Source organism: Physcomitrium patens, chromosome 18 (assembly GCF_059467195.1).
Source record: "Physcomitrium patens ecotype Gransden chromosome 18, ASM5946719v1, whole genome shotgun sequence".
In the NCBI taxonomy this organism is placed as follows: Eukaryota; Viridiplantae; Streptophyta; class Bryopsida; order Funariales; family Funariaceae; genus Physcomitrium; species Physcomitrium patens.
Genome location: NC_143427.1, coordinates 5,554,159 through 5,581,748, shown reverse-complemented (window position 1 = coordinate 5,581,748; position 27,590 = coordinate 5,554,159). Strand labels below are relative to the sequence as shown.

The 27,590-nt window shown below is 40.3% G+C and overlaps 5 protein-coding genes across 12 annotated transcripts; 3 read left to right on the top strand and 2 right to left on the bottom strand.

The window, feature by feature from the left end:
- Positions 1-229: 229 nt before the first annotated feature.
- On the top strand, positions 230-10,831 carry LOC112295469 (villin-3). Of its 5 annotated transcripts, none has more exons than XM_024547124.3 (24): positions 241-494; positions 1,001-1,087; positions 2,252-2,403; positions 2,738-2,837; positions 3,225-3,293; positions 3,461-3,697; positions 3,809-3,986; positions 4,254-4,383; positions 4,509-4,662; positions 5,001-5,151; positions 5,868-5,968; positions 6,088-6,246; positions 6,492-6,560; positions 6,947-7,015; positions 7,253-7,351; positions 7,505-7,633; positions 7,862-8,009; positions 8,254-8,264; positions 8,494-8,634; positions 8,788-8,913; positions 9,146-9,208; positions 9,388-9,667; positions 9,897-10,090; positions 10,314-10,831. In XM_024547124.3, exons 3-24 carry the CDS (start codon positions 2,348-2,350, stop codon positions 10,425-10,427), a joined length of 2,778 nt encoding a protein of 925 aa, XP_024402892.1. In that variant the 5' UTR covers positions 241-494; positions 1,001-1,087; positions 2,252-2,347; the 3' UTR covers positions 10,428-10,831. The 5 variants fall into 5 exon arrangements, with proteins under 5 accessions (XP_024402893.1, XP_024402888.1, XP_024402892.1 ...); XM_024547122.3 differs by having other exon boundaries at positions 355-494; positions 979-1,087; XM_024547125.3 differs by lacking the exon at positions 1,001-1,087 and having other exon boundaries at positions 230-494; positions 8,788-8,907.
- A 3,359-nt stretch (positions 10,832-14,190) lies between these two features.
- On the top strand, positions 14,191-14,463 carry LOC112295431 (uncharacterized). The gene has a single exon (XM_073540753.2). The coding sequence runs from the start codon at positions 14,191-14,193 to the stop codon at positions 14,461-14,463; it is 273 nt and encodes a 90-aa protein (XP_073396854.1).
- Positions 14,334-15,997, top strand: LOC141046499 (uncharacterized). Of its 2 annotated transcripts, none has more exons than XM_073540751.2 (2): positions 14,334-14,476; positions 14,721-15,997. In XM_073540751.2, exon 2 carries the CDS (start codon positions 14,847-14,849, stop codon positions 15,447-15,449), a length of 603 nt encoding a protein of 200 aa, XP_073396852.1. In that variant the 5' UTR covers positions 14,334-14,476; positions 14,721-14,846; the 3' UTR covers positions 15,450-15,997. The 2 variants fall into 2 exon arrangements, with proteins under 2 accessions (XP_073396852.1, XP_073396853.1); XM_073540752.2 differs by having other exon boundaries at positions 14,337-14,476; positions 14,730-15,997.
- On the bottom strand, positions 15,889-22,814 carry LOC112295430 (ATP-dependent DNA helicase 2 subunit KU70). Of its 3 annotated transcripts, none has more exons than XM_024547014.3 (20): positions 22,688-22,814; positions 21,786-21,951; positions 21,317-21,394; positions 21,036-21,134; positions 20,742-20,841; positions 20,474-20,579; positions 20,123-20,240; positions 19,757-19,837; positions 19,537-19,595; positions 19,287-19,420; positions 19,002-19,045; positions 18,791-18,867; positions 18,509-18,656; positions 18,275-18,336; positions 18,049-18,109; positions 17,567-17,644; positions 17,322-17,439; positions 16,916-17,018; positions 16,495-16,681; positions 15,889-16,291 (listed from the first exon to the last, which is right to left on the bottom strand). In XM_024547014.3, exons 2-20 carry the CDS (start codon positions 21,852-21,854, stop codon positions 16,178-16,180), a joined length of 1,836 nt encoding a protein of 611 aa, XP_024402782.1. In that variant the 5' UTR covers positions 21,855-21,951; positions 22,688-22,814; the 3' UTR covers positions 15,889-16,177. The 3 variants fall into 3 exon arrangements, with proteins under 3 accessions (XP_024402782.1, XP_024402779.1, XP_024402781.1); XM_024547011.3 differs by having other exon boundaries at positions 22,457-22,796; XM_024547013.3 differs by having other exon boundaries at positions 22,416-22,770.
- A 1,615-nt stretch (positions 22,815-24,429) lies between these two features.
- Positions 24,430-27,183, bottom strand: LOC112295397 (phosphoribulokinase, chloroplastic). Its single transcript, XM_024546923.3, has 4 exons — positions 26,466-27,183; positions 25,578-25,662; positions 25,325-25,409; positions 24,430-25,178 (listed from the first exon to the last, which is right to left on the bottom strand). The coding sequence occupies exons 1-4, from the start codon at positions 27,065-27,067 to the stop codon at positions 24,679-24,681; spliced, it is 1,272 nt and encodes a 423-aa protein (XP_024402691.1). The 5' UTR covers positions 27,068-27,183; the 3' UTR covers positions 24,430-24,678.
- Between the last annotated feature and the right edge of the window lie 407 nt (positions 27,184-27,590).

Genomic DNA, 27,590 nt, shown 5'->3' with positions numbered 1-27,590 from the left:
CACTCAATTCATTGAGTTTGATAAGATTACCCCCCCCCCCAGATGATTCCATGTAATAATATTTTGCGTGGTAGATACTCCGTCTGGACAAACGATACACGAACGAACGATACACAGACGAGCGAGACACCGACGAACGCCGAGAAAACGGTGGGCAACCAGGGGTTGCCCGACGTGTGAAGTGAATGCTGGGGTTTAATTAATCCCGGGGGATAACCGTACCTCGGCTTAGAAGTTTCGGACGAGACTCTTCCCTTCCCCGGCTCACCAGTGCAAGCACAACATCAAGCTCCTCCGTCCTCTTGCGAAATGCTGTCTGGAAGTCTTTTGTTCTCCTCCGATTCGTTTCCATCGCCTGCATCGAAGTTCCTTGCGCCATAGCTTTCGCAGCAGAGGTTTCCATCCACGCTGAACTCGCGGGGTTGGACTCTCGGTTGAATTCTTGATCCGAAGAATAGATGTTTGCAGTGGCTTGGAAGAAGATCACGTGACAGGTGAGGGGCGTTTCCTATCGAGGGTTTACAGGGTGCAAGTGTCGCCGGTGCTGCGGCTCAGAGCTGTGTTAGAATTGTCCTAGATTGTCGTGAGTTGGCGCAGCACGCGGGAGATCTGGTTTCGTGCATCGAGATATTAGATTTGCGTGCGTTTGGAGGTGTTGTTCATTGTCCGTTGTGGTGCGAAAGAGAGAGAATGTGTTGTTGATGCTGGCGTGTGTTATTTTTGCGGATGCGCGGAGTTGAGAAATATGCCATTGTTACGAAAATCGAACCTTTGTTGTTGTTGTTGTTGTTGTCGTTTTGTTTTGTTTTGTTTTTTTTTTTGTTTGTTGAGAGGAGAAACTTTGTAGTTTCCGAACGCGCTTCGTTGGATCGTTTTCTCATATTTCAGATGTTTCATTTCTGGAACACGATCTTTGTCCCTTAGAAGACTGGAGGCGATCCCTTCAAATTCCCTACTGATTGGATCGTGACCTTTCAGTTCGAGAATGTGCGTGTCGCAGAGACTTTTTGGTGAAGTTTGGAATCCTCTTTTTCAAGGATTCCTTGTCAAAACCGCCCCTTCGCGACTTGAAATTGGAACCCACATGGTATAGCTCCCTCTTTTGTAGGTGATTTTTCCAGAAATTCAGGAGTTGTGATGAGCTGAATGTGATTTTGTGTTGTCCTGCTTGTTGTTTTATTACGAGCTTAGGCGTTGCCATTAATGAACACGTTAATTAACCTATTATTGACGCGATTTAAATCAAGTACCTTCTCACGAAAACACATCGTCTTGAATACGTGGAGGGTTAAATAGTTGTAGTCACAGAGCATTTCTTAGTGCCCTACTCGCTGCCAATAGATCCAATTAATATCATCCAATTATTTGAAACCAACTACCTTTGTGACTGGGTCTGTGCTTCGGTGATTTATAAACTAACCGATCAGTTTACTGCCGAATGGTAATTCTTCCATCTACTCTCGAGTTCAGCTAGGGCTGCCCTTGTGGTTTGCTCCTTGCAATTAAACAGATTGCAGCTCCTGTGTGTTGGAATCAATCCCCTTCGCTGTACACTCAGTGACTGCTCTCTTGTTGCAGTAAAAAAGTGGTTGATCGCGCATTCTGTAGTTACAAATTGAAGGTTCGAATGCACTTCCCTTTTATGTCTTATCTCTTGATTGTCCGATCACGTTGCCAACCTGCAAGTGGCGTGTCCGTCATATATCCTATATGATGGGAAAGTTGAGAAACAATCTGCGAAGTCCTATTGGGCGTGAACACTGGGAAAAAGTTGTTACGAGGAGGTTTATGTTAACGGTAATATGACGATGAGAGGACTCGTGTGGTAATCGACCTTGTGACATCAATTCCTGTGAGAGGGTTGGCAGATCAATTACTACGTTGGTAGTGGTTCAGAAATACGTCTTATAATCTTGTAATATGTACATCATCATGAGGATCGCTCAAGACTTGGTGTATTATACCGCCTGCTAAATCATCTTAGTGTCGTTAGTCTACATTTGTTGTTTTGCGATTTTGTAGTGTAGCTACGGTACTGCATCATATCAGCCTTGTAAAATTGTTGTTCACTCCAAATATTGTTCGCTACCCATCTACAACCTCAAATACAAAGAAATAAATATGAGAATGAAAGAACGAAAAAGGAAAAGGAAAGAAGGAATGAAATGTATTTGCTCGTCTTTAGCTTCTTCTATTTTTCATCTTCCAAGTTTGTTTCTGACTATAACGAAATCGTTCCTTATCTTTGTAGGTGCACATGCTGGGATCCCAAGGATTCATTACACGATTATGCATGTGAATTTGAAGGTAATACTAAGAATTAAAGGTGATTGCAAGGTGCAGCCGGATGGCTGTGTCCATGAAGAATGTCGACATTGCTTTTCAAGGAGTTGGGCAGAAACCGTATCCTACGTTTAATTCCATTCTTTTTCATGAATTCAGTTTGATTCTCACTCAGTAATATTGTCGCACAAAACTCATCTGTTAGAGTGGTTGCAAAAATAACGTGGATCTAAATTAATGAACACTGCAAAGCTTCCAGGTGCCATATATTGATTGAGTGTCAAGATTCTAGCATTTTCGTGTTACTTGTGGTATGGTTTGAAGTGTTAATCGTTTGAATTAATGTGGTCCGCACTACTATGTGATTTTCCTGTAGTGAGTTTCGCTTAAGTTGGAATGGTAACAAACCTGACATTGGTCTCCAGTTAGTTGTTTCCTTTGACTATACTCTCAGAGGAATGGAAATCTGGCGCATTGAAGATTTCAAACCAACGCCCTTACCTACGGAATCCTATGGAAAATTTTACTCCGGCGATTCTTACATTGTCCTCAGGGTAAAACTTCTTCTTCCCTTCATCTGCAGTCCTTTTGCTGAAGATGGGTTTCTTATTAGCAATGTTTATTACTAGTCTTTGTGGTTTACAGGAGCTCGATTCTGGATCTGTTCACATATTGCTGACCGGGTTATGAGACTACTTTCCTAGGTTGACCTGGTCTGATGCTTTTGTGTATCTTTGGCTCATTTCGATCTACATAATATAGTTGCAGTTGGATGGACTTGACGAATCTTATCTTTATAGTTTTTGCAACCAAGTATTGGGTGTAGTCTGCTCACTAGATGAATAAACTCGTGGATACTCCTCGTAAGAATACTTATTTCTGGAACATTTATTTGGTCCTGGAATAACCCCGAAATAATTGTTAGCAAATTTTGGTAACAGACCACAGCACTAAAGACTGGAGGTTTCCACTACGACATTCACTTTTGGCTAGGAAAGAACACAACCCAGGTACTCTGATTTCTTGGTCAAGTGTGAATTTGAGCTTCCAGTTTTTCTGATATCTTTTGGGTGGTTGAATAGTCAAAGCCAACTTCACTTTTTCTGTCATTTACCTCAAACCTGTAGTCTACTGCTCTAGCGCTAGTTGGTTAATGCATCACGGTTCTGCCCGGCAGGATGAAGCTGGCACTGCGGCAATTAAAACAGTTGAGCTGGACGCTGCTTTAGGTGGTCGCGCTGTTCAATACAGAGAAACTCAAGAACATGAAACGGATCTTTTTCTGTCTTACTTCAAACCTTGTATCATTCCTTTAGAAGGGGGTGTTGCTTCTGGATTCAACAAAGTGGAGGTTGAGAAGGTGGAGCCTCGTTTGTTCATTGTCAAAGGGAGGCGCGCAGTTCGAGTTTCACAGGTCTTAAGCAGTTCTCTGAGTTACAGATTCTACTCCAGAATTCTTCATTCCCTGCTTACTGCATCTTTTATTTTAATCTGAACGATTTGGCTATTGCCTCTTCCATGACAGGTCCCCTTCGCCCGTTCCTCTCTAAACCATAATGATGTCTTTGTTCTGGATACGGAATCAACAATCTTTCAGTTCAACGGAGCAACGTCTAGCATCCAAGAGCGGGGAAAAGCTTTAGAAGTTGTCCAATATATCAAGGATACATATCACGATGGAAAATGTGAAGTTATCATTATAGGTATGGAGGCAAACAAAGGTTTCGCTTCTCAATTTCAAAGTTAAACACAATTATGTAGTGACGATGTGAACGGGCACTTCGGTTTTGTTGAGTTGTGTTCAACGAACAGCGTAAACAAGCGTATAGTATGCATTGATGAGAATAAGACGGTGTTTAACAATATCATTCTTTCAATACCTATCGTTTTTGGGCTCGATAATTTTTTTGCGGTTTGAGTTTTTTAATTCACAGTTGTTCACGTGGGTTTCTGTTTCAATGTTACTACAGATGATGGTACGCTCGGGTCCGAGGCAGACACAGGGCAGTTTTGGGTTTTATTCGGGGGTTTCGCTCCACTTGCAAGGAAAGCTGCCGTTGCAGATGATGCTCCTAAGTTGACGAAACCTAAGCTTTTCTGGTATGTAAGCTTTTCTTTGCGGGCACTACCTCATGTTCGTTGCTTTTCATCCAGACATGAGTTTGTTAGCTCTTGCAAGAGTGTTAGTGACAAGGGGACTGGTTGTGGGCATTGAATTCTCAAAGTATCATTGAAGCCAGCTTCAAGGAAGTAGAAATCTCTAAAGACATATTGGACAGCAGCAAGTGTTATCTGCTTGATTGTGGTAATGAGCTCTACATATGGGCGGGTCGTAATACATCTCTTGATGCACGAAAGGCTGCTGTTTCAACAGTAGAGGTAAGTTCTACTGCTATTATCTGCATGACAGTCTTTTGCTCTGCTGAAATCAGGGTGTACCGTAACTTTATACGGACCACGTGATGCGTATTTTATATTCTTTTCAGTGGATTTCGAACGCAACAGTATGCTATTACTGATTTAGATTTCTCAACCGCCGCTTTAAATTTCCTCTTGCATCATCTTGTATTGTTTTATCTTAAGATGTTCGCAGAATATCTAATTATGCCAACTCTTTCCGCTATAACCTCACAAGTACATTGCCACGTTCTCTCACCCCGCATTCATTTTTTACAATTTCTGTTGCATAAAATTTGATCTCTACTACATGTGTGCAGAATTTCATCACTAATGAGAAAAGACCAAAGCACAGTCAGATTATCCGAATCATTGAGGGATTTGAAACATTAGAGTTTCGGTCACATTTTGACAACTGGCCATTACATGAACAGTATCCTATCTCTGAAGAAGGAAGGGGCAAAGTTGCAGGTAAACAATGTATTATGCGTGTGTTGTTCCTTAACCCTGCTGTCTTGGTCAGATGTACTAATTGTGTCCTCACTGCAGATCTTGACAAGTATCAATCTAAAAAGGAATGCTATGTTTGATCGGTCTTCTGCAGTCTTTAGCTCATGCAATAGTGTAAATCTTACCTCAAGAATTTTATCAATAATTATCTTGGAAATCGTATAATGTGTTCGAGCATGCAGTAAGGATGTCCAATTCCCAACTTCGTCCTGTAATCATTAGCTATGATTTCATCCAAATATGTACTTACTGACTCTATAAACTATGTTCCTTGCGATCATGGGCCGAAAAAGATGTCATGTTGGTTGTGGCCTCTTGAGAAAGGCTCAATGTGTTGTAAAGGTTGGAGCCAAGGATAATGCAGTGGCCAAAATAGGCGTTTGTCATGTTGTCATTTTGAAAACTCGTCTTTATCTCATGCGATGTCTAAAAATCGCTTAAGTTTGTTTATCAATTTTTCGATCTCTCTGTGCAATTTTGAGACCCTGGATTGATTCACAAATAACGCATTTGTAACTCTGTCAGGTTGTTTAGTATCCCTTAAACCTTTTTGATGTGCTTCAAACTTTTATGGATCCTTCACTTTCCTGATATTCATTTTAATGAATATCATGATGGTGCTAAGTATTTTAGTTTCAATACATTGTTACGATGCTCACCCACTGTGATTATGACAGCTTTGTTGAAGCAGCAAGGCCTCAACACGAAGGGCATTCTTAAGGGTTCGCCTGTCCGAGAAGAATCACCATCACTTCCAAGTTTGAGTGGCAAGCTTGAGGTATCCCTTACGAACCAGTACTTTTAAAACTTTTCTTAGTACAATTCTCTGGTTTCAAATTTGCATTTCTATCCCCTTTACGTGGTGGTCTTGTTAATTTAGTGAGATTTTCACCTTAGGTTTGGAGGATAGTATGTGGTATGAAGAAACAAATTGCTGCTGAAGAAATTGGAAGATTTTACGAAAACAGCTGCTACATTGTACTGTATACTTATCAAGGAGAAGAACGTAAAGAGGAATACCTTCTTTGCAATTGGAGTGGCCGGCATTCCCCTCTGGTAAGTTTGGACCTGTAGGTGTAGTTCTGACGAGTGTTTCATTAAAACGCGACGCGCGGTCTTGTGACCAGGGGGGAGGTCTGGATGTCTAGTGGGTCCTTTCTGATTCTTACAATAATATTATTTTCGCGCCGTCTGTCTGTCTGTCTGTCTGTCTGTCTCCCTCTGTGTGCTTGTTTATGTGAGTGTGTCACACGGGATGGTTAACCAATATCCCATTATTAAGAAGAAATCTTGGTGTGCAGGAAGATAAGGATGCGTCCCTGAAAGTTATGAAAGACATGAGTGTAGCACTTAAAGGGCGTGCAGTGCAGGTAATTTCTCTTTTAAGATTAGCCCTTTTTGTTAAGATTTTATTTCGACAAAAAGATTTGGGATCTTGCTCAACACTAAGGTGTAGCATGCATTTTTGCTGGCGCTGTAAAATTCAGAAGGCATTGGCATACTTGGTCGATTATGTAATGGGTGGGACCGGTGGAGTGTGTTAGCCCGTCATTCTTTGTCTATAGTTTAACTGGTTGATTAGTAGCTCGGTGTTTAGGCTTTGCGTGCGATTCGTAAATTCCAGACTTGGACCTCTAAATTTGATGTTATTAGTTGTCGTGTTTCATTACAACGTGCACCAATTGCCAGCAACAGGGAGCCTCAACTTGGTTGTGCGTCTATAGTTTCATGTTGTGAATGTTTTGACTCATGTCAGGCTTACGTTGCACAAGGGAGGGAACCCATTCAGTTTTTGGCGCTGTTCAAATGCATGTGCATTCTGAAGGTTGGTCAGCTATTTTGTCATCAAGTACATGTCCCTGATTTTGAAAGACTTCACTTGCTGGATACTGTATCTTGTGCATATTATTAGTTGCAGCTTCCATCGAAGAAACAGCTAGTAATTGATGAGTGCAGTTGTAAGGTGTGCGAAGGAAGATTCACCCTGGGTTGGCCAAAGCAGGGAACTTGGAGGATGTTTTTATGCATATTGAAACATCTGGATCTTTTGAACTTTTGGCAGGAGCCTCCCAGTTTAGGCCAAAAAGACAATAACGCAGTAATGTTGGTGCGGGTGCGAGCTGCTGGTCCGAAAATTGTACAAGCCGTACAAGTAGAGCCTGTAAGTGGTGTTACTTTGCTGGCGATCTTTATCTGCAACCTGTCAGAAATTATACTTAGATGTTGACTACTTTTGACTTTTTCAATTTTAATCATGGTGTGGTTAATTGTTGAAGACAGCAGTTTGATTGATCGTCTCTTTTATATCTTGCAGTCATCCGCTTCGCTGAACTCCTCCGATTGCTTCCTGCTTCAAACCAACTCAAAATTGTATGCCTGGTCAGGCAATCTTAGTACTTTTGAGAGTCAAAAGGCGAGTCTGCTAGTGGCGGAAATTTTGAAGGTGGGATATATGGTACTTAGAGTGGACATGAATTATTTTATTCGGTGGTCAACCCGGTTGGCGATTTAATTATTCCCAAACCACATGCTGGGTTGAAGCAAAGTTCTTCAAATTTTGAAACTGGGCCGAGGTTGTAGATTCTTAATCTAGACAACAGCTATATGTCTCTTTGTTGAGCAGCGTCGTTGAATGTACTTCAAGCTCTGACTCTGTTGTTGACTGACGCAGCCTGGTGTTATAGCAAGGGCTATGAAAGAGGGTTTAGAGCCTCCGCTATTTTGGAGTTCTCTTGGAGGGAAACGGAAATATGCAAGTCAGAGAGAAGCAAGAGATGTTCCGAAGGATCCACGACTGTATGCTTGCAGTCTGTCACAAGGTGAGGTCTTATCCTATCAAGCAGATTGTGACTTATCTTTTTTAGGCTTTCTGATCAAATCCAGTCTCGTTAGTCTCTTCGAAGCTGTCTCTACCTTTTGTGTTGTAGTATCTTTCAATAATGCAAGTTCTAGAAGACAGTGCTTGCTTTAGTAACAAGTTGCGCTACGGATTTATCATATCTGACTCAAATCTGGTTGCTTGTCCTCGAATCATCAATTGCATATTTATCAATTACTATTCAGGAAATTTGAAGGTAATTCTCGCTCATATAGTAAATCGCTATGTGTACTGCAGTTTGAAGTGTTGTCTTATGTTAGCGTTCTTCTGGAGTTTAAAGCTTTGTCTTGTTCAGCGATAATCTCCGTAATAGTTATCGGTTCGAGCATCTAAGGCTTTTCTGTCCAAAATCTAGCGACTGCTTCTTGAATGATCTTAGAAAATTGGTGAGTGTCTATTAGTGCACTGAAGCTGGAATTGTGCAGGTGATCGAAGTACATAATTTCACACAGGATGATCTTCTGACGGAAGATATCATGATCCTGGACTGTCACAATATTATATACGAGTGGATTGGCCATAATACGAGCACAGACAACAAAGAGCATTCCTTAAGCATTGCCAAGGTATGGCACTACTTGGGTAGATCAGTGAACTAGGAGAGCTAATATTAATGACCAACAGCCCCCTTGTTTTATGTCTTGAAGCTGTCGTAGGTCAAAGCAGAATTTAGTTCCAAGAATTTAAACGTTAATCTGAGTTTCAAATGTTTCTCGCAGAGATTTCTTGAACGAGCAGAAAAATTGGATGGAGCACAACCTGATACTCCCATCTTTATACTTGCAGAAGGCTACGAACCAATATTTTTCACCTCCTTCTTCTCATGGGATTCCAGCAAGGTCAATGTCAGTATCACTGGTGCCTCTATTTGCTTCGTGTTTTTTATATTGGATTTACCAGGTGGTATTTCAACTTCCGAACTATTGCAGAAGTAAAACTCACACCAATATAAAACAATTCTCGCTGAAACCAGTCTGGATCATTTTCTTATGAATAGGTAACATAGAGATTATCGCAAACATCTAGATGTACAAATTTGAACACACTTTTGAATCCAAAGCTTATGAGATGCCACAGGTCAATGGAGACGCATATTCAAGAAAGCTTGCAGGGCTTCAAGGACGACGTATTCCTTCAGAGGTAACTACATTGAGGTTTTAACTAAATCAAAGTCTTATTTAAAAGCCTATTCAGAGACTATGTACAAGCTGCTTAGAGTTCACGACATTGGAACACCTCCTTGGGAGATAGCTACTAGATCGGAACTATTGTCTCAAGACAATCTTCATGCGCAATCTTAATATGTCTAAGTATTGCAGAAACCCCAAAGACATCTTACATCAAGTTCTTCAGTTGGAGCCAAAGACGAATCCACACAACGGGCTGCAGCTATGGCAGCTCTCTCATCGCAGTTGACGAAAGAGGGGAAGTTTTCCAAGGTTGTCCAAAATATAATCAATCAGAATAATTCAGCCTCTGCTCCAGTGAGTCCTAGATTTCATCGACCATCAACTGCTAACTCTCAAAGAGCTGCTGCAATGGCAGCTCTATCGTTAATGTTTGGTACGAAAAAAGCAGGATTAGCCTCTTCAGTTTCAGGTGAGATTTTGTCACTTTTGGTTGCTTAATTTATGATAGAACACAACCTGGTGACCGCTGTAATGCTCATCTCACTAAAGCTGTGATGCAGATCTGTTGCTGTGAATCGTGTATGTTTAATTTTCTAATCTTCACTTGACACTAGTATAAAGTGCCGTTTATGTCGAACTGGCCAGAATTAGTAGTACTAAGTAATTTACCTTGATTCATTTTGTCTTTGCTTTTGCAGTTGATTCTGATTGGATCGCTGGAAGTTCGCCGTTCACGAAAATGGAGGCATCAGGGGATACAGAATCTGTAACAAGCTCTAAGTCTGAAGATGGAGGGGATGAAGGGGAGGAAATCACCGAATTTTTCAGTTATGATCGCCTGAAAGCATCGCCCACGGATCCTGATTTAAAAATAAATGTAAAAAGAAAAGAGGTACGTGTCACACCAAAACTCATTGCACAGTTGTTTCCAAGAGTAACGAATGTTAATTCGTTGGCAATGAAGTGCTGCTAGTAGCCAGTGGTTTTGAATTCTATCCGAGACACTGCATTGATTCTTAACTTTCGTTTTAAAGCAAAGACGCTCTGAAAAGCGTCCCACGAAACCCACCGGATGCTCCTTTTTCATTAAGCATTGACTGTTTCCTCTCTTGTAGGCTTACTTATCTCCCGAAGATTTTGAGAAGCTGTTCGGAATGCCCAGAAGCCAGTTTTATGAGTTGCCAAAGTGGAAACAGGATCAACGCAAACGCAATTTACAACTTTTTTAGTTCATCATTATTTACGACTTCACATAGTGTGAATTTCTAAGGTATCTTTTGTTCATCTGTAAGATGTAGCATGAGTAGTAAGGGTGCATGTCTCACCCAACATGTAAATCGAGCTTTTGGAATATTTCCAAATTTCGCATAATTGAGAAGCTGTGATAGGCCTGTCCCTTCGTGCAACCATCCAAGTTGTATAACTAGTAAGAATAGAGTTCTGCATTCTAGTGCAACTATCACTGTCAATAGACGTTTGATGTATAGTACACAGCTAGATACCTAAGTGATAATAGGTTGAATATTAGAGAGTCCAAATTTAGAACGTACTGATGATGTAATCCAGGTAGAGAAGTCATTGATGTACCCAATGTGTGCATTAAATTAATAGTATTGCTTCTGGTGCTCATACATTTCAGGGTCTACTTTTAAAGTCAAAAGTGCGTTCACGTTGTGAACGATTGTTATTCAAGTCTAATACCTTTGATCTGTGGATGCTCATGAGATCCTTCAGCTCCATAGAGCTAGGTGAAATAATTCTTGCCTGGATAGTTGTCTCAACCTCGGCACTTTGGGGCTCAATAGAACGTTCCTTGATGATCTCTGCCTGTGCCACCCCCCCGTTCTCTGCACCTGCCGCATGGATGGTGTCGTGAGCAATTAGATTACCGCTGCAATTTGGCTGCATTCTACGCAAACCACCTGAATACGCAAATATGTCTTCTTTACTGAAGAGAACAGCTATTGTTGCTGCATCGGTGCTATTATAAAACCTCAATTAATTTTCGTGGACATATCCAAAAATGATCAAAGCCCAAGTTGGTGCATCCATTCATATGTGCTTTGTAGATTACAAGGAATCGACAAAATCAACAAAGACGTTCTATTGTCAGTATTTACAAATAAAGGATTATTTTGGTGTTCCTGAAACAGTTTTGAAAGGCCTTTAAAGGTTGAAGTAGTTTTAAGTATCAATATTGACATACTACTTATAGTGGCAAGAAGAGATTCAAGTGTTTGTGGTGCAATTATGTAAACACCTCAAACATCTTGCAACATGTTTGCTATACTAAAGTTTTCAATTTTCTTTTGTTTCTTTGGAGCAGCCTCAGGTTGTCATAAGTATATGGTTTCCATGAGATGTCATAGTGGATGAAGATCTCCCATTTCTAAGGATAAATTTTCCTACTTCTCCTTGATTGCATGAATACAAGGCACTTCCATTGTTTGAGTAAAAATTTAGGATTAAAGGTTGCCCAATTAGCTCTTCTTGAGAAACTCTTTGTATATTTCTTTAAGTGCAAATTCAAAGACTTTTAAGATCTTGTTCTCATAAAATAGTCAACCTTGATTATAATGAATTTGTATGTGTTCTCTTCCAACTTAAGTTCTAATTCCATTGATCCAATTTACAAACACTTATAAAAAAATTAATTTGAACTTAAAGAAAATATTAAGTTAATCCTTGCAAGTATCTCTTCAATACAAAGTGAGATCCTTCCACATACAATGAGTTTGTATTTCCTAAGTAAGAATACTTATTTGTCCATGGGGCAACAAATTGCTCATTATGATCCTTAATTTGAGTGTCATTGAAATAATTTACAAGTGATAATATAGCCTAGTATTTGTTCTTTAAGTTGGTCTAATGCATTTTTAATGCTTGTGTAGTACAAGAATAGAATATGCTTTGTCAAATTTACTCAAAATCTTTCTAAGCTTCTATGTTGCCAAAATACTTTTTGCAATTTGCCAATACATTTTTATTGATGAGCCAAATACAAAGAAACAATTGGAAGTTAGAAAAAATATATATATAAATGTACAGATCAAAGCAAGCTTGCAATTTTTTATTAGTATAACTGGTTTTTGATAAGATATAAACTTGACTAATTGTTCCAAGATCCATATATAATATGCTTTGCTTTTATTATTCAAAGAAGCTATTACAATAACAAATGTTTAATTGAAGCTTGTCAAGCCAACTATGTAGAGCATCAATACCTTGAATTTGTTTGTCTTGTATGTTGTTGTATTGTAACATGACTATTAGCTGAAAAATAAAATAAATTAAAGATTATATAATACAAAAAATTAATAAATAAAATATAATAAAAAAATATTTTTTAAAAATACAAAAAAAATTAATAGAGAAGTAATAAAAATATTTAGCGTTAATGTTGTCTTTTTAAAAGGATTTTGTATTTATCTGTGAGACCATAAATAAGAAAACACAAAGTAGATTAACAAAAATAATATTAAAGAAATCTTTGAATAAAATAATATAATAAATTTAATAAAATTTACATAAAAATCCCTTAAATTGATATCCAAAGAAGACTAGTTGTGAACTAGAGTCAAAACTAGATCCATAGACACAAAACCATGCATCTACATCAATTGTATTTTATTTTTTATTTTTGTTTGTTTGTTTGTTTTTGTTTGTTTTTTTTGTTTTTTATTGATTTAAGAGTGGGATTAGAGATTTGAATTAATAAGGTTTCTTTGAGTGTTTTTTTAAGAAAATTAGAGTTGATAATGACTATGTGAGAGCTTTACAAAATTAAAATTGTTTTGGGTGACTTTAGGTTTCGTAAATTAAAAAAGAATTTATACTTTAGAAAACTTCATGAGTTTTGTAATTTATCTATAAGTAAAAATTTGCATATTTTTGAAAATAGATATGCTAAATAATTTTTTATAAACCTAATCTAAATTAAATGCTTGGATTAAAGGTTATTAAAATTAAAGTGGATTAGGATCTTAGAAATTGGATTATGAGGATTAATGAGGGTTTCTATGATTTTGAGCAATTTAATATTCTCTAAAATCTAAGGAGGTCTTTTTACATAGGAGACAAAGTAAGAGGCCACAACTTTTAATGTTTTGATTGGTTGATATCAAGAAGCCTCACTTAGTTATCTTTGTACTTGGAAAAATGAATTCAAAAACCCAAAGAAGAAAGAATGAGGTATAATGAAATTTTTTTGTACATGACATTAACAATTTTGTTCTTTATAGTTTATTGTAAGCCCACCTAAAGAGATAATCTTTATAAAGTATTGAGAAATTGTGTTAGAAATTAAAAATTAAAATTTAACTATGTTTCTCATAATTGTTAGAATCAAGATATGAGCTAACATATACTAATACTAGAAAAAAAATTGGTCCATTTTATGACCTCTTCTTAATTTATACTATCTAAAATAAAAACCTTTGGAAGACTTTTATATCAAAATATTTCAAAGTGGGCTTTGAAGTGTAGAAATCCCCTAAATGCTCTACAAATATAAGATTCATTGGTTCTGTATTTACTCTAATATGAAAGCATCACGTTGAGTGGTGATTGTACAAAGTCAAAGCTCCCATCGCTTTGAATATGTGAGGTGAATCAAACCTACTGGCAGCATCTGCACCGTCCAGGTGGTAATTTTCGGGCGTGGCTCTCAAGGCCCATGTCGGCCGAACCGTCCTCCCGCTAATTTCCAGCGAGCGCCGCTTAATCCTCGAATCGCACAATTACGACTCTCTGAGCTAGGATGTGGAGATGCACATGAGATCACTAGGCTTCTGACGATCTAGTGGAAGAATGGGTTGCCGTGGGGGCTCAGATCTGCGACGAGTTCCATCACATTTTGAGTTTTTCGGTGCGAAATGGGGCGTGTTGGAATAGGAATGTGGGCACCAGTTTTTTTTTTTGAGGTGAATTCGAGCTGTGGTGGAGGATCATGGAGCGGTCGAAGGCTTGAAGGGTGGGAGAGATCGGGTGGTCATGGAGCCCAAGGAGATTGGGGTGGTGATGACGAGAGCCAGTGAGCTCCACAGCAGCATTTGCGATGCCATAGACAGAGTGACACAGTCACGGATTTTCGGTGGTGGGTCGCTTCGTAGCTTCGGAGAGGAAGAGGTAATTGTGCCGGAATGTTCGAGTGTGGAGAAAGCGCACAGCTTGGCGGGTATTCGAATGGCCATGGAGGCGCTGGAAACGCAGCTGAAGTCGCTTCAGATGGGTGCAATCTGCAGTGCCGATATCTTTATCTTTTAGGTCTTCAACTCTGGTAATGGAATAGAAGCATTTTGTGAGAAAGTCAGTCGACGTAGTTCAGTCTAGGCCTGACAGTGCCCATTCATCATGCATTTGGGTACGGTTCTGGTTGTGGCTTACAATGTCAGTTGGATAATCCTTACCCTGGTGCATTTTGTAATGTTTCAGTTAGCATTTGTGTAGCTTTATCGCAGCACAGGGATAATTAGGTCACATTTGTAGAACATAGGTATTTTTCTTATCTGTCAATGCTTCAGTCTGTGCAGCAGCAATAGCGGATTCGCAAGGATGCAGCCTTGGCAAAGCTGGAAGAAAGCAGAAGACTCTTGTTGCTGCGGCTGAGACAGCACAATGGGCAGGAACTGGAGTTGGTGCAGGAAGCCATGGCATTTGTAGAGGGGCCAGTGAAGAAGGCCAACGATGTCCCCCAAACGCACCACATTCACCCTGTCTTCCCCTCCATCCACAGCGGCTCTCCTGTACTCACAGCATCCAAGGGGCACAAATTCAAACCCAGTCCTGCTAAGAAGCTGGAGGATCGACCCTCTTTCAATGACAGTCACTTCCTGGCGGACGATCTGTCACCTCATTCGCAAGCTGTGAACTGTAAGATTCGTTCAGATGAAGGCAGAAATCCTATGTCTGGCAGACTCTCCAAGGTGTTCTCCCGCATGCTCAGCTTCACTGGAAAGACATTATCAGTGGTGGCGTCTGTTGCAGCATTTCTGGTGGTCTCTGAATTGAATCTCAAGTCCAAGAATGTTTCAATGCGAGGACCTTCACAAACATCACCACAGCCAGTGCCAGTGCCAGTGCCAGAGCCCAAGCTGGAGGAGAAGCTAGACTTGAAGCCAATTCTTGAGCATCCAGTGGGTTACAAGCGCATTGAAGATGATGACACGGTCAAATGCATAGTTAACGAGCGTGTTGAGCTTCTGTTTCCTCTGGGAGTTGGTACTCGCGATATTTTGTATGGTCGCGGGTGACATGTCTTACAATGTCGACCTCAGCAGCAACTTCTTCAGTATAGCACTTCCAATCATTTTTTAACATTAAAAAAATAATAAGTAATTGCTACTTCGCCAATTTGAAACTGCCTCCGCAGTTGAAAACAATTGGGCAGCACTAGATGATTAAGATATAATCAGTTTATCTGGTAACGGAGGTTAGTCTTTCGCAAGAGGATAACGCAGTCTAATTTGTGAAAGCCTCACAGCTTTTCAGATCGGCTGTCCTTCTAGCCGCTACTTTTAGTCATGACCCAATGAATACTCCATTTTCAAACTAATCTGCCAAAAGTCCTGTCATAAGACAACAAATAAGGACGGGAAAGGAGAAAAAGTAAGCTCTTGCAAACACAGCATGCAGTTGCGAGTCAATTTTACATGTAGAGCAATCATCTAAGAGATATTGGAAGAAACAATGAATGCGGAATATGGATAAGTTATTTTTTTATGAATGTTTCAACTACTGTTGTAAGCTTATAATTTTCATTGCAGAAATTCAGAACCCAATAAACGAGTATTTGACATTATCGCGTTGAGTTAGCTACCCTCCCATCACTGGGAAAAATAATAAAACCGGTCGCTACATTACCAATGCATGAGTTTGAGGAACCACGAGGTACACTGCAACTATGCTCTCTGCTCAAAACTCCAATAATTTTAATGTACAACGTGGATCCACAAAAATCAGGCAAGCAGCAGCTTTGACCTCATTTGCCAAGATGAGTAAGAATTCGATTGATCAAGATGTCCTTTTTGCCCAACAATGGGAGGCCGTTAGCTCTCAAGTAAATTTTGAGCTGCTCTGTAGTAAGACTCTTGAGCTGCAAATGTAAACAACCAGCAATCATTTAGCACGAAACATGGATAAATGCTTCAAAGACTCGAAGTCACCCTTCTCCACAATACCACTCTGTACAATATCTACAATCAGAACTTCACAATATCTGAGACTTGTTATAACAAGCTTGAAGCTGCAAAGTCCATAGAAGATCAAGAGTTCCCAAAGGGTGGACAACATTCGCACCTTTCCAGCGTCTGCTAGCTGTACCCAATTATACTCTTGAGCTTCTGTGGCAGCCAGTTCTGCGGCTGCTTTGCGCTTCTGTGCTGCTGCGCCGCCCTTCTCTTTTGCAGCAGCAGATTCTGCTTCCTCTTCATCGTATTGCTCCCCGAACACACTATTCTTAAATATCTTCGCAAAAAAACTTGCACTGCGGTTTCAATAAAACACACATTAACAAATTTGAGTGTGAAAACAAAGAGCACCCTTTCTCAGCAAACGTCCAGCCAGAACTTAAGCACGCAACCACATCATTAGAGCCATCTTCACAAAGCGATCACAGAGTCAATCAGTCAACTTCGTCCACCTTGCAGGAAAAGATTGAAGATAAAGGCCAGACTAACCAAAGCCAATTCAGGGTATTCGCAAAAAGTAGATTACGTACCGTTCTATACGCTTTGAATCTGGTAGAGTTTCATCCTCAATTTCTGAGATATCATCTTCCTCAAGTCCCACTGCCTCAATGATTCTATATTGTTTCTGTAGAGCTGCACAGAAATACATCAAAGTTTGAATTCGGGAGCGTTTTAAAGCGATTTGAGAAATGGAATAGGCTGTGATAGAACCTTTCATAAATATCAAATACGATCAAACTTTTGTTCAATCTTCCCTTTCTGAATCTCTTACTACGTCACACCAATCATAAGTGGTTACTCAAGACGAAGACAAATTTCTCTCTCGTACTTGGCACGGAAATGTTCTACAACTCTGAGAATCAAAGCACAGATTGTTCAGTCGACTTCCGAAGTACCGCAGCTGTGGCACGTATGTAGTCGAACAATTTTGAATACCTGGATCTTGAATATCTGTAACTGAAAAGTTCTTTAAGTGAAGTTTTTTAATTAAATCTGTTGCCATCTCCACTTGCTCTTCCGATGCCTTCGAAATTGGGGAGATGCTTGTATGGTACTGCATTACCACGGCACTTTAGAACAGTGAGGAAGTATTACCTTCAAAAATATTCAATAATCATTGCTTCTCATGGGCCAAAATAATTGGACAATGTAACAAAACGCAATAATTGATCACGCCAGACCTTCTCCGCAGGGCGAATATCATCCGAATAAGGCAAATATATCACATTCATGCCATTTGTGCTATCACCTTCTTCCTCCTACAACAAACACAAGTTCAATCAGTTTCGCACATGCTGGTTTTCGGGAATGCTTCAGCTTTGTTACATCACTTTATTCTACCGATGAAAAATTCTAATCGAACACCAGCTGCTACTATTATGAAGAAAATGCTGGAAAATCAGTATAATAAAGAACTTGAATGAACCGAAATGTCTCGCAAAAGGGATGACGATACTCGTACTAGCCAGATATTAAAAGTTCATGCATGAGAGACATAATGTAATCCATTCGTTGTCAAGCAGGAAAACATGCATAGAGCTTTCAACATAACAATTCTAGGTATCTTTACAAGAAAATCAACAATATGAAGGAATTGTTCTGCAATCTGTTGGATACAATTGCCGAAGGAAAGATCATGTAAAATAAGCAGGCTTCAGTCTACCTGTGCAACTAGTGCAACCAATTGAAATGTTGCTCGTGACGACAAGCAAGCAAGAGCATATCTGCATTATAAAAAATTACATAATAGAATTAAGATGGCTTATGCCGCATTAATACCTCAGCACAAGGAATTCAGATTATCTTACAGTAAACTAAGTGTTTAAATTGCATACAATATGGAATCACGTTCAGAATTGCTTGGACACTAGAGGGTACTGAGGAATTACTTGTTCAATCGCACCATAGCTCTGTGTAAAGCAATAAAAGCGCATGTGCTTCCCTTTACCGCCTGCATCATAACATTGTGTCAATTGGTGTGAACTAATAGGCAAAGTGAATAAATGGCAATTTGTGGTCAGCTATTCCCCCAAAAAAGATTGATCATTGGACTCAAATAACATTAACAATCCTATCATGAATTGTATCCATACATATGAGTCATTAAAACCAAGGAATATTACCACTTCGTCAGGATATATGAAAGTTGACGGGCGCAAATTGTGATACGGTTGTAAACATGACATAGACTTGAATCCCAAGAGTCGAAGTTGAACACTGGATATCCTTTTGATATCTGACACATCGTCCACAGAAAATACGACCTTCTTCCTGCTAGAGGCAAGCTCACTACTAAATGACTAATTGCTCAAAATTGCTGCAAATAATGAACTACTCGACATACACACACAGTTTTATTCTGTCATATATACCGTAAGCAACAAACCATGGTAAGTTGCACATACCCTTGATATTCTTCAAATCTCTTCAGAGGCTCATGCATCAATGCTCCGGTGTCTGAACAGATGTAGGTCCTTTCGATCTGCAGCATATCAATTTTTCACAAACTGCGTACGACATTTCAAGATAAGAATATCTACACAAGGACTACGGCAAACACTTGAACTTTGCATTCAAATTTGAGCCAAACACAACAGAAAAGAATGGAGTAAAGACCTTGAGGGGCTGATTGTTACGCGAATCAACAAAAATGTGAGAGGCTGCAGAAAAAGAAAAACTACATCATTAAGAACTCGAACACGTATCATATCCATATTCTGCTCATAGAAAAATTAGCACAAATAAAACAATATGGGGTGCTCCAGAGACTAATAAACCATCCCTTGTGAAGGAAATCCTTGAAAGTAGCGAGCAAGAACCTAGTTTGAAGAACATCGTTAGACTTGAAAAAAAGAGAAAGATTCTTTATTTGCATAGTTAAAAGATGGTTAAGATCGTTACGTGGCACTGCGGGGCGTATTAAAGCATATGTTTTCAACGCAATCTCAGTACCACTTCCGACTGTCAAGAGCATTTTGCGTACAATTCGTTTCTTGTACATTCTTCTCCTCAAGGTGTCCACGAGATCATCAAATCTGCACATATCATGAGGATCTATAAAAACATTGATTTGGACGACAGAACTTGTTCGTAACTTATACGCAGTAACATGCAGTTTAAAAATTTCAAATCCATGCTAACTGCGACTTACCTGGAAGATGGTTCAGAATCTTGTGATGCATCCTCGTTACCCTCAAATTGAGTAATCATCTGTCAAAACTCAATCCACAAAGTCCATTCAATATGATTTACAGAAGACTGACCAGCATTAGTAGCAGAAATATAAGGTGCCAAAATCTTTAACTGGACCTCCATACTCTGGTCAATCGTGTCTGCATGTGTGAAAAAACATACAAGGAACTGCACCTTACATTGTAGAAGGTCTTATCAAATAATTTATCAGGAGTGTTTAAGGCAACCAATTCGATATTTATTCCCAAATCTTGAGCATCCTGTCAAGTGAATACATCGAATAAGTAATCAGGCCACCCATTTCAAGCTCCAACTAACACACTTGAGATGTCTTAAATAATAGCTATTGGATTTTCAAGTGACAAGGAGTAATCAAAACGATTGTATGATCGATGAGAATCAATATCTAGTACGGTACAAAATAAGTTAGATCTGTTGTCAAGAAAGTAGTTCCTTCAATTTCAACTAGAAGCAGAGACCACAAAAGTACCAGCTCACGACAAGGTCCACAAGAAAATCTGAGATGAGCAAATTTCAGGACATACTAAGGCTCGTTGGATGGTTGTGCGCTCCAAATCCTTCCTCACGAAAGCGTCATTAATATCACCAAATGGATCGTCATTGTTTGTGATGATAACTACAGACTTTTCCACGTTCTTTACACTATTCACACAATTACCAGTAAGTACAAGTCAAAAACATCTTTCTATGCTCGTAATACCAACATCGTGTAGCAAAAAACAAGATCTGCAGTAGACATTACTCAGAGAATGAGCACTTCAGGGAATAAAGAGACATGAATTCTGTCACTGTGATATTTCTGAGTCTGACATGGCGGCTTTGACTTCATATGCTCATTACGTTAAAATGAGTTAGCGATGGCCAATGAAGAATACCCTGAACGAAGCATAGCCTGTACCACCCACAGTGCATCATGTAAAGGATGCTCCCTTGCATTTGCTGCTGCCGTGACTTGACTACCAATATCCTTTTGGAAACTTCCTGCAAAGGGCTCAACAAATATCCAATTTACATGAGATACATCTAGATCTGCAAAAGCCAAAGAACCAACTCCAAATGCAATCAAAACATCAACTAGTCAAATTCGCAATGCCTAAAATAGATCAGGAAATACCAACACATGTAAACGGAAGCAGGGAATACCATGCAAGGAACGAAAGTTTCTAATGAGCTCCGCCGACAAATCATCAAGCTCCGACCACACATACACACCGTCTGCCTCTTGGATATTCTTCTTTTTCAACTGATTGCAGCAAACGAATAACACTTTCAATCCCGAACTAAATGGGTTGCAATTAAACGTAAGAAAAGGGTCGTATTGATACCGCACCCAATAGGTGCTGATTGTTACATAATCTTACGACCCAAATGTATCCAGTAAATTTCCAGACTGCACATCGAAATGTAAATGACTGCAAATATAGGGACAGTACTGACTGTATTGAAGAAACAAATTCCAACTTTGTCATCTCGCGCAATAATCCTTTTCTTCAAGTTTTCTTCGACAGCCTTCATCGCCCATTTTAAGCATGACTCCTGAGAAACACTCATTACATTCAACACTATAGACAGAAACTCCAATGCAATGAGTTAGCTAACAATTTTCAAACTAACATGATCTCATTGCAAGGTGGTTTATCTGCCGAATCCTTGTTGCCAAGTCACAAGTTATATGCACAGGCCGTTCTAATCTCCAAAAGGCGACCAGAACTTCTAACCCCTTTCTCAAACGGCAGCATCATGTCGCAGCCAGAATCAATGAGGTACACCAGATACTCCTTGTTGGCCAACAAATCCTGCACGTACACAAAGAATCTTCAATTCACATGCAATCATAAACTGTAGTCTACATCAGACGCCAGATGGAGAGCATGTGTGTAACAGGGAAATAAAAAATTGCAGGTATCATGAAAGACCTTGAGAGGCATTTCTACATGTTCATATTGCAAGCAAGGTTAACAAGTAGATATGTTTACATGTGGATAGCTAAATGTGAATGGTTTCATCGATGGTGAATTAATCACACTCTAGTTTTAGCATGAGCGGAATCTCCGACGAAGAAACAAGAAAACCGCTTTAAAAGAATGAATCACAACAGTACAATGCTTCGAAAGAGGTGGAAAAAGTTAGCTAAACTCCTTTCCAAAATTCAAATCTACTATCTAATTTGGAAGAAATGCGACGTACCGTGTCATAGGTATCCTCCTGCTCTTCCTCCTCGTCCTCAAACAAACCACTTAGGCTTCTGTAATCCATGGGGAACGAAAAATATTCTAAAGATGTTCGATGGTTGTCTACTATTGCTAAAAGTTTCGACAATTGCACGATTCGATGCCGCAGTGATTCTCAATTCCTGCGACGGAACACCAGAGTATCAGGTAAATGAGCAAGAAAACTATTTCACTTGCGGGCGAAAATGAAGAAGAGAAGAGATCAACGCGATTATTCATTTGTTGTAAACAATGCTCCTATGCGTCAAACTATACGCTCACCGGCGAACCTCTTCTGTTTAGAACAACCCTACAACAGCTCATCCAGTAAATAGAGTAAAAATGAACATTTATTGCGATCAATCGCAGCAAATTTCGATATCGATTACGGCTAAGAAGGACGTATAATCAACAAAAAAAAATCAAGAAAAATCACCATCCACACAAATTTCCGGCATGCAATGGAGGGCCGAACTTTAGAACGAGCAAGTTCTGAAAGAAAAATGGAAGTTCCGTTCTACCACGTGGAAACTGTGCATCGCATTTCCAAAAGAAACAAAGAACCTCCGCAACAACAATAGGGCAATAATTAGAGACTTCTCTCAACTTCTGAAACAGAAATGCATAATATATTGGCACAATCTTAACCGACTCATGTAAGGCACAAGCGAGCTGACTGCTCGTGCACTTAAACCACCAAAAACTCGCGCAGAACTTCTCGATGTCGACTCAAACGCCGAAACTCCGCATACACAACCCGGAATAAATCCAATTACGCCGCAATCACTCAGTGCGACGGGTTCCTGACTCCTGGAAATACTGCCACCAAGGAAGTCCTCGCAAATTTTCCAAAAACGCTCATGAGTGCCAAATGCGTACCGCTCTGAGAACAAGTTTCATGACAGATTCGCAAGCTCTAAGTTATGACACAACGGCGGAGATCGGACTCGTTTACTAGAAGCTCTCAGCAAATGCGAGAGCCTCAACAGAAGGGGAGCTTGATGATGAAGCTTGGGGGCTGGAGAGCCTGCCTTGAGTTGAGTCCGACGAGTGGGACCAAGAGACGCCAGCATCGTCGGGGTACAAGCCCCTTTTGAATTAGAACTTCGTCTGTCCACGAAGCATGTACATTTTTAGTAAAAGAAATTGTAAAAAATCCACGTGGATCGTTGAATATATTTTGGATTTTTTTTTTGTTTCCGATCTCCATTTTTTAAAAATAAATAATATTCATACTTTATCATGCCTTTGTACACAATATATATATATATATATATATATATATACATTACTTAGGACAATCTATTTCAAAATTTTAAAATAATTTAGTAACTTGCAAGTTTGAGACTTCAAAAAAAATTGTAATGGATAGTTCTTTAGGGAATGTTCAATGTAAAGTTTTTGTGTGTGAAAATTATCTAATTGTATTCAACTGCTGCAGGACATAATCCACTTCCTACTGCATTTGAACAATCCAGACCATAGTAGGAGAGCTACTGAATGATATTATGGATGCTCAATGTTTTTGAAGATGTATACCATTGATTTTTTTTTAATCTTTGATTTAAACAAAGCGAAAAACCCAGAAACATTTTTTAAAAAAATAGATATTTATTTATTTATTTATTTGGTTGTGTGTATGTATAATTTTTGTTGTAAATCACACAAATCAAAAATTAAGAAAGATATATTGTGTTTTATACAAAGATTATTAAAGCTAATAATCGTATGTGTTTTTATTTTTGCTCAATATTCAACTATTAAAGAACAAGATAGCAATCCTAATAGAAAATGCGTGCACACATGTTTGTCCCCAAAAAAAATTCATAAGATATGAAAATCTCAAAACCATATCACACATACTGCACAACATCTGTGCATTTTTAACAGTATGAGCAGACGTAAGAATGAATTTTTAAAAATATACATGAAACTTATGAAATATCTTTGAGGATGAAAGAAGAGTAAATGGTGGTGCACAAATGTGATTCAAGTGTGAATTCATTAAGCGCAGGCAGTTCTGTTAATTTTACTTGCGTTCAGAAACAAATAAAATTAGAACGGCTGCACACATAGAAACTGTAAAAAACTCAGGTTATCATTCACATACTTATGAAACTTTGAAATGTTCAAGGATAGCTTTTACAGTACTACCACAGCTGCCAGTCGCGTGCAGACAGAATTTGAGAATGACAAATTACTTCTTCCTCATTGCCTTCAATTTCGCACCTGTGTATTTGTTGATCCCTGATATGCGTACAAATCTCAATTGAATTCTCCTCAAGTTGTAAACTTAAAAAAAGAGGGGATGCGTAGTATGCCGATTGAAGGACCCGTCTTACAAGTGATGTGACTATAGTTGGTAGTATTTGGAGGTCATTCCAGTTTAGCGTTTAAGATTTCTACATACAATCCATTCAGCGAAATTTTGTTACTTCAGTCAAAAGAAGCAAAAAAGGCCCGTTAATATGTTCTACGGAGGTTCTTGGTAACGGAGAGTGAATGTTCGGTTGAATAATTAACAGTCTTATGATTCTCATTGAGTGAGGTCAAGGCCCTAGACTGTTACACATTAACGTATGCATATAGGTTTTGGAAACATGCAGTTCATGGCCATGGAGTTCACAATTGCAAACGCGTGTTTCAGGGAAGAGGCAGCACGCGAGAAAGGTTGCTTTAGTGTGTACCTGCACAGGAAGAGGACAACAGACTCTCTGTCCTGGGGACAAGTCATCGAATAAAACTTCTACAAAACTTACCAACCTCACTGGACAAACCAGGATCGTGAGAATTCATCCACAGGAGAATCATCGAGTCTTCACATTCACAAAAATCTACAACGACGCTAATTCATAATACAATGGTTCCGTCTACGCCTTTGCCGACTGCAATGTGGCCGCGTTCTTCTGGTTGGCGAGGATTCTCTCGTACACGCTCCTGATCTTCAGCCCGCAGATGGTTTGGAACAATCCAGTGCCATTGTTGCTACCAGGGAAATCTGCGTGCTTCAGCATCTGTTGAGTTATCTCTCCGTAGAACTTGGTAGAGATGTTGCTCAGGTGAGACTCGACATAGATGAGTTCGTCCAGCTTGTCAAACTGACCGTCCATCTCCAGCACGGACACCTCGTTGCCATAGTAGGTGTCTGGGCCGTAGAAAAATTTGATTCCGGGGTAAGAGCAAGTGAGCTTGCGGCCGCAAGGGATCCAAGAAATGGTGGAGCCCTCGTCGAAGAGGTAGACCGGCTCGAAGAAGGGCACGCCTTCCTTCATCACCATACGTACCCTCAAGACCTTCCCTTCGTTGTCATCGGGGATGAGCTGAGTAGGAAGCACCTGGATAACAACGTCGGCGTACTGCTTCTGGGGGTCTGCAAACAATCCAACCTCTAGGTCAAAATTTCTTCTCAAACCATTTATCTGTTGCTATCTCTTCGTACTGTAACTGGAATGCGAATAATTCCTACGTCCTTGCCTGGAATTTATCACATTTGAACAGATATGCTAGAAGACATACCAATATATGCATCGAAGTCAGGTTTGCGGGCGGCGATACTAGCCTTGATACTCTCCAAGCTGTGGCCTCTTTCAGCCATGTCACGCTGCACAATAATTCGCCCCGTAAATACGTCAAAAATCAGAGCGTTGCGGTGGTGTAATAATGTGAAACACAGCTATAAAAAAAGGCCCTCTCTACAGGGACTTATCGCCGCCATCAAATAGCTTCAGATAAGCAGGACTAGAAATTTGCATTTGATGAGATAGCGAACCTGGATCTTCCAGGCGAACTTGACGTCATCACTGATGTCCAGGTAGATACTGAAGTCCAGCAACTCCCTCACACGCTCATCGAACCTACACAATACAGACGGAGCAGTTTAGAATGACGAGATCAAACTCAGGTTTTGGTCAACTACAGTGTTGTAGGACAGGATCTATTTCCGCTAGCAGGGTCGGGATAGCTCAAAATCAGAATGTCAAAATTGGCCACCCGACACGACGAGCAAAGAAAAGCTTCAATCTCGGGTGCTCCTGTACATTAACTACGAGACATCACCTCAGTATGCTCGCGGTAACTGTCGCCGACAAATTGTCTGTTATGGGTTTCGCACCGAAAGAAACAGAACCAATAAACCAGCATCTCAAATCTCTAAACAAAGTGTCTCCTCGAATATGATTCTCTCTACGACCCGTGAACACATCATTGGTGCACACATACATTTGCGCAACGTAAGCCAATACGCATCCCTACCTCTGAAGAGATGCATGTCTAAGAAAAACTTGCCGGGTTTATGGGCATCAAGTCGAGACTCTATATATTCGACCCATTGCGGGCAACAGCACGACATCCGGTACTATGTTCAGTTTTCGTCTTTGGCAGTAAACAAAGGTCTGTGGCACGAATTCCAAGGGAACCATTAGTGTAATCAACATTCTAGGATCCCTGTGACTTTAAGAGTAAATTGTGCAGTGACTCCAAGAATCCAGGAGAGTAATTGTTTTCGTCCTCAGATAGGACCCGGCATTTCTTACAGCATGAAGGGTCTCGGGTCGTGGAATTGGCTGAAAGTGCATGAGCAATTCAGCCAAGCATACTTAACGACGTCAAAGATTAAAAAATCATTCTAGAGTCTTACAATTCTTTTAAGAAAACTCACATTGGGTGCAGACCCTCAATAACGAGAATCTTCGGGGGGTGGATTGTCTCGGGGGCATCCAGGAGGCCGGTGACGTGGTTGTAGATTGGCTTCTCGACAGACTTCCCCTCCTTCAAAGCCTTAACCTGCTCGTACATGAGATCGAAGTTGTTGGCCTTAGGGTCCAACGCGGTAACGGCCTTCTCCTTGCGACCATACCTGTCCAATGAGTGGTAGTCGTCCAAACAGATCACAGTGGTGGTGTCACTGATTAAGGTGTTGGAGTCGGGGTTGCCACCCTTGGGAGGAGATGCAGCACCGCCGAACACCGACGTCAACCTGCGCATGAAAGTGGACTTCCCACACCCGGAATCGGCAGCCAAACCAATAACGACAGTCTGGCCATCGGCAGCCTTGCACACCACGACGGCCCTCCTACCAGCACTCCTGTACTTGACACCAGAGCTCTCAAACCCCGCAACCTGGGACACACTTGCGACGCTCTGGCCATGGAACGCAGATGTCAAATGCACCGGCCTCGCGGACCTTGCAGGCTTCACAGCTGCCAACCGGGGCGTGGACAAGGCCGTGGAAGCAGCAGAGGTGCACGCCATGGCTGCCATTGCTGGTACAAAAATTGTCACGCCCCAAACAACAAACACTCACAGTCCCAAGGTCCAATTGAGGAACTTGCTGGTGGATTCTGTAATTCAGAAATGGCGACCTCACAGAAGTCTGGTCCAGCTCCACAGGACTGATGATCGAGGACGAGGAGGGCCTTATCCGTGGGGCGCGAGCAAAAGAAAGCATCGCCTAATCTGGGACATCCATTCTTCTATGGGGAGGGAGCCACTCGTTGAATATCTCAGAATTACGTGGCTGGTCCCAACTCGATTCCCATGTTCTCCACAAAATTGCCTTCCGTTGTTGATTTACAAACATTTTGCTCAAAATCCAGCAAGCATCGACATGAAAATCACCATTACTCATATGAAATAGAATCTAGACTTCGGTATGGTAAGTTCACACATCAACGCTCCTCATTCAAAATTAGATGGTATTCATCTGCTTTTGGCCCTCCCCCCCCCCCTGCACATGCCAAGTGTCATTTGCAACAAGTGTTTGCACAGCCTACTCTTACTCCAG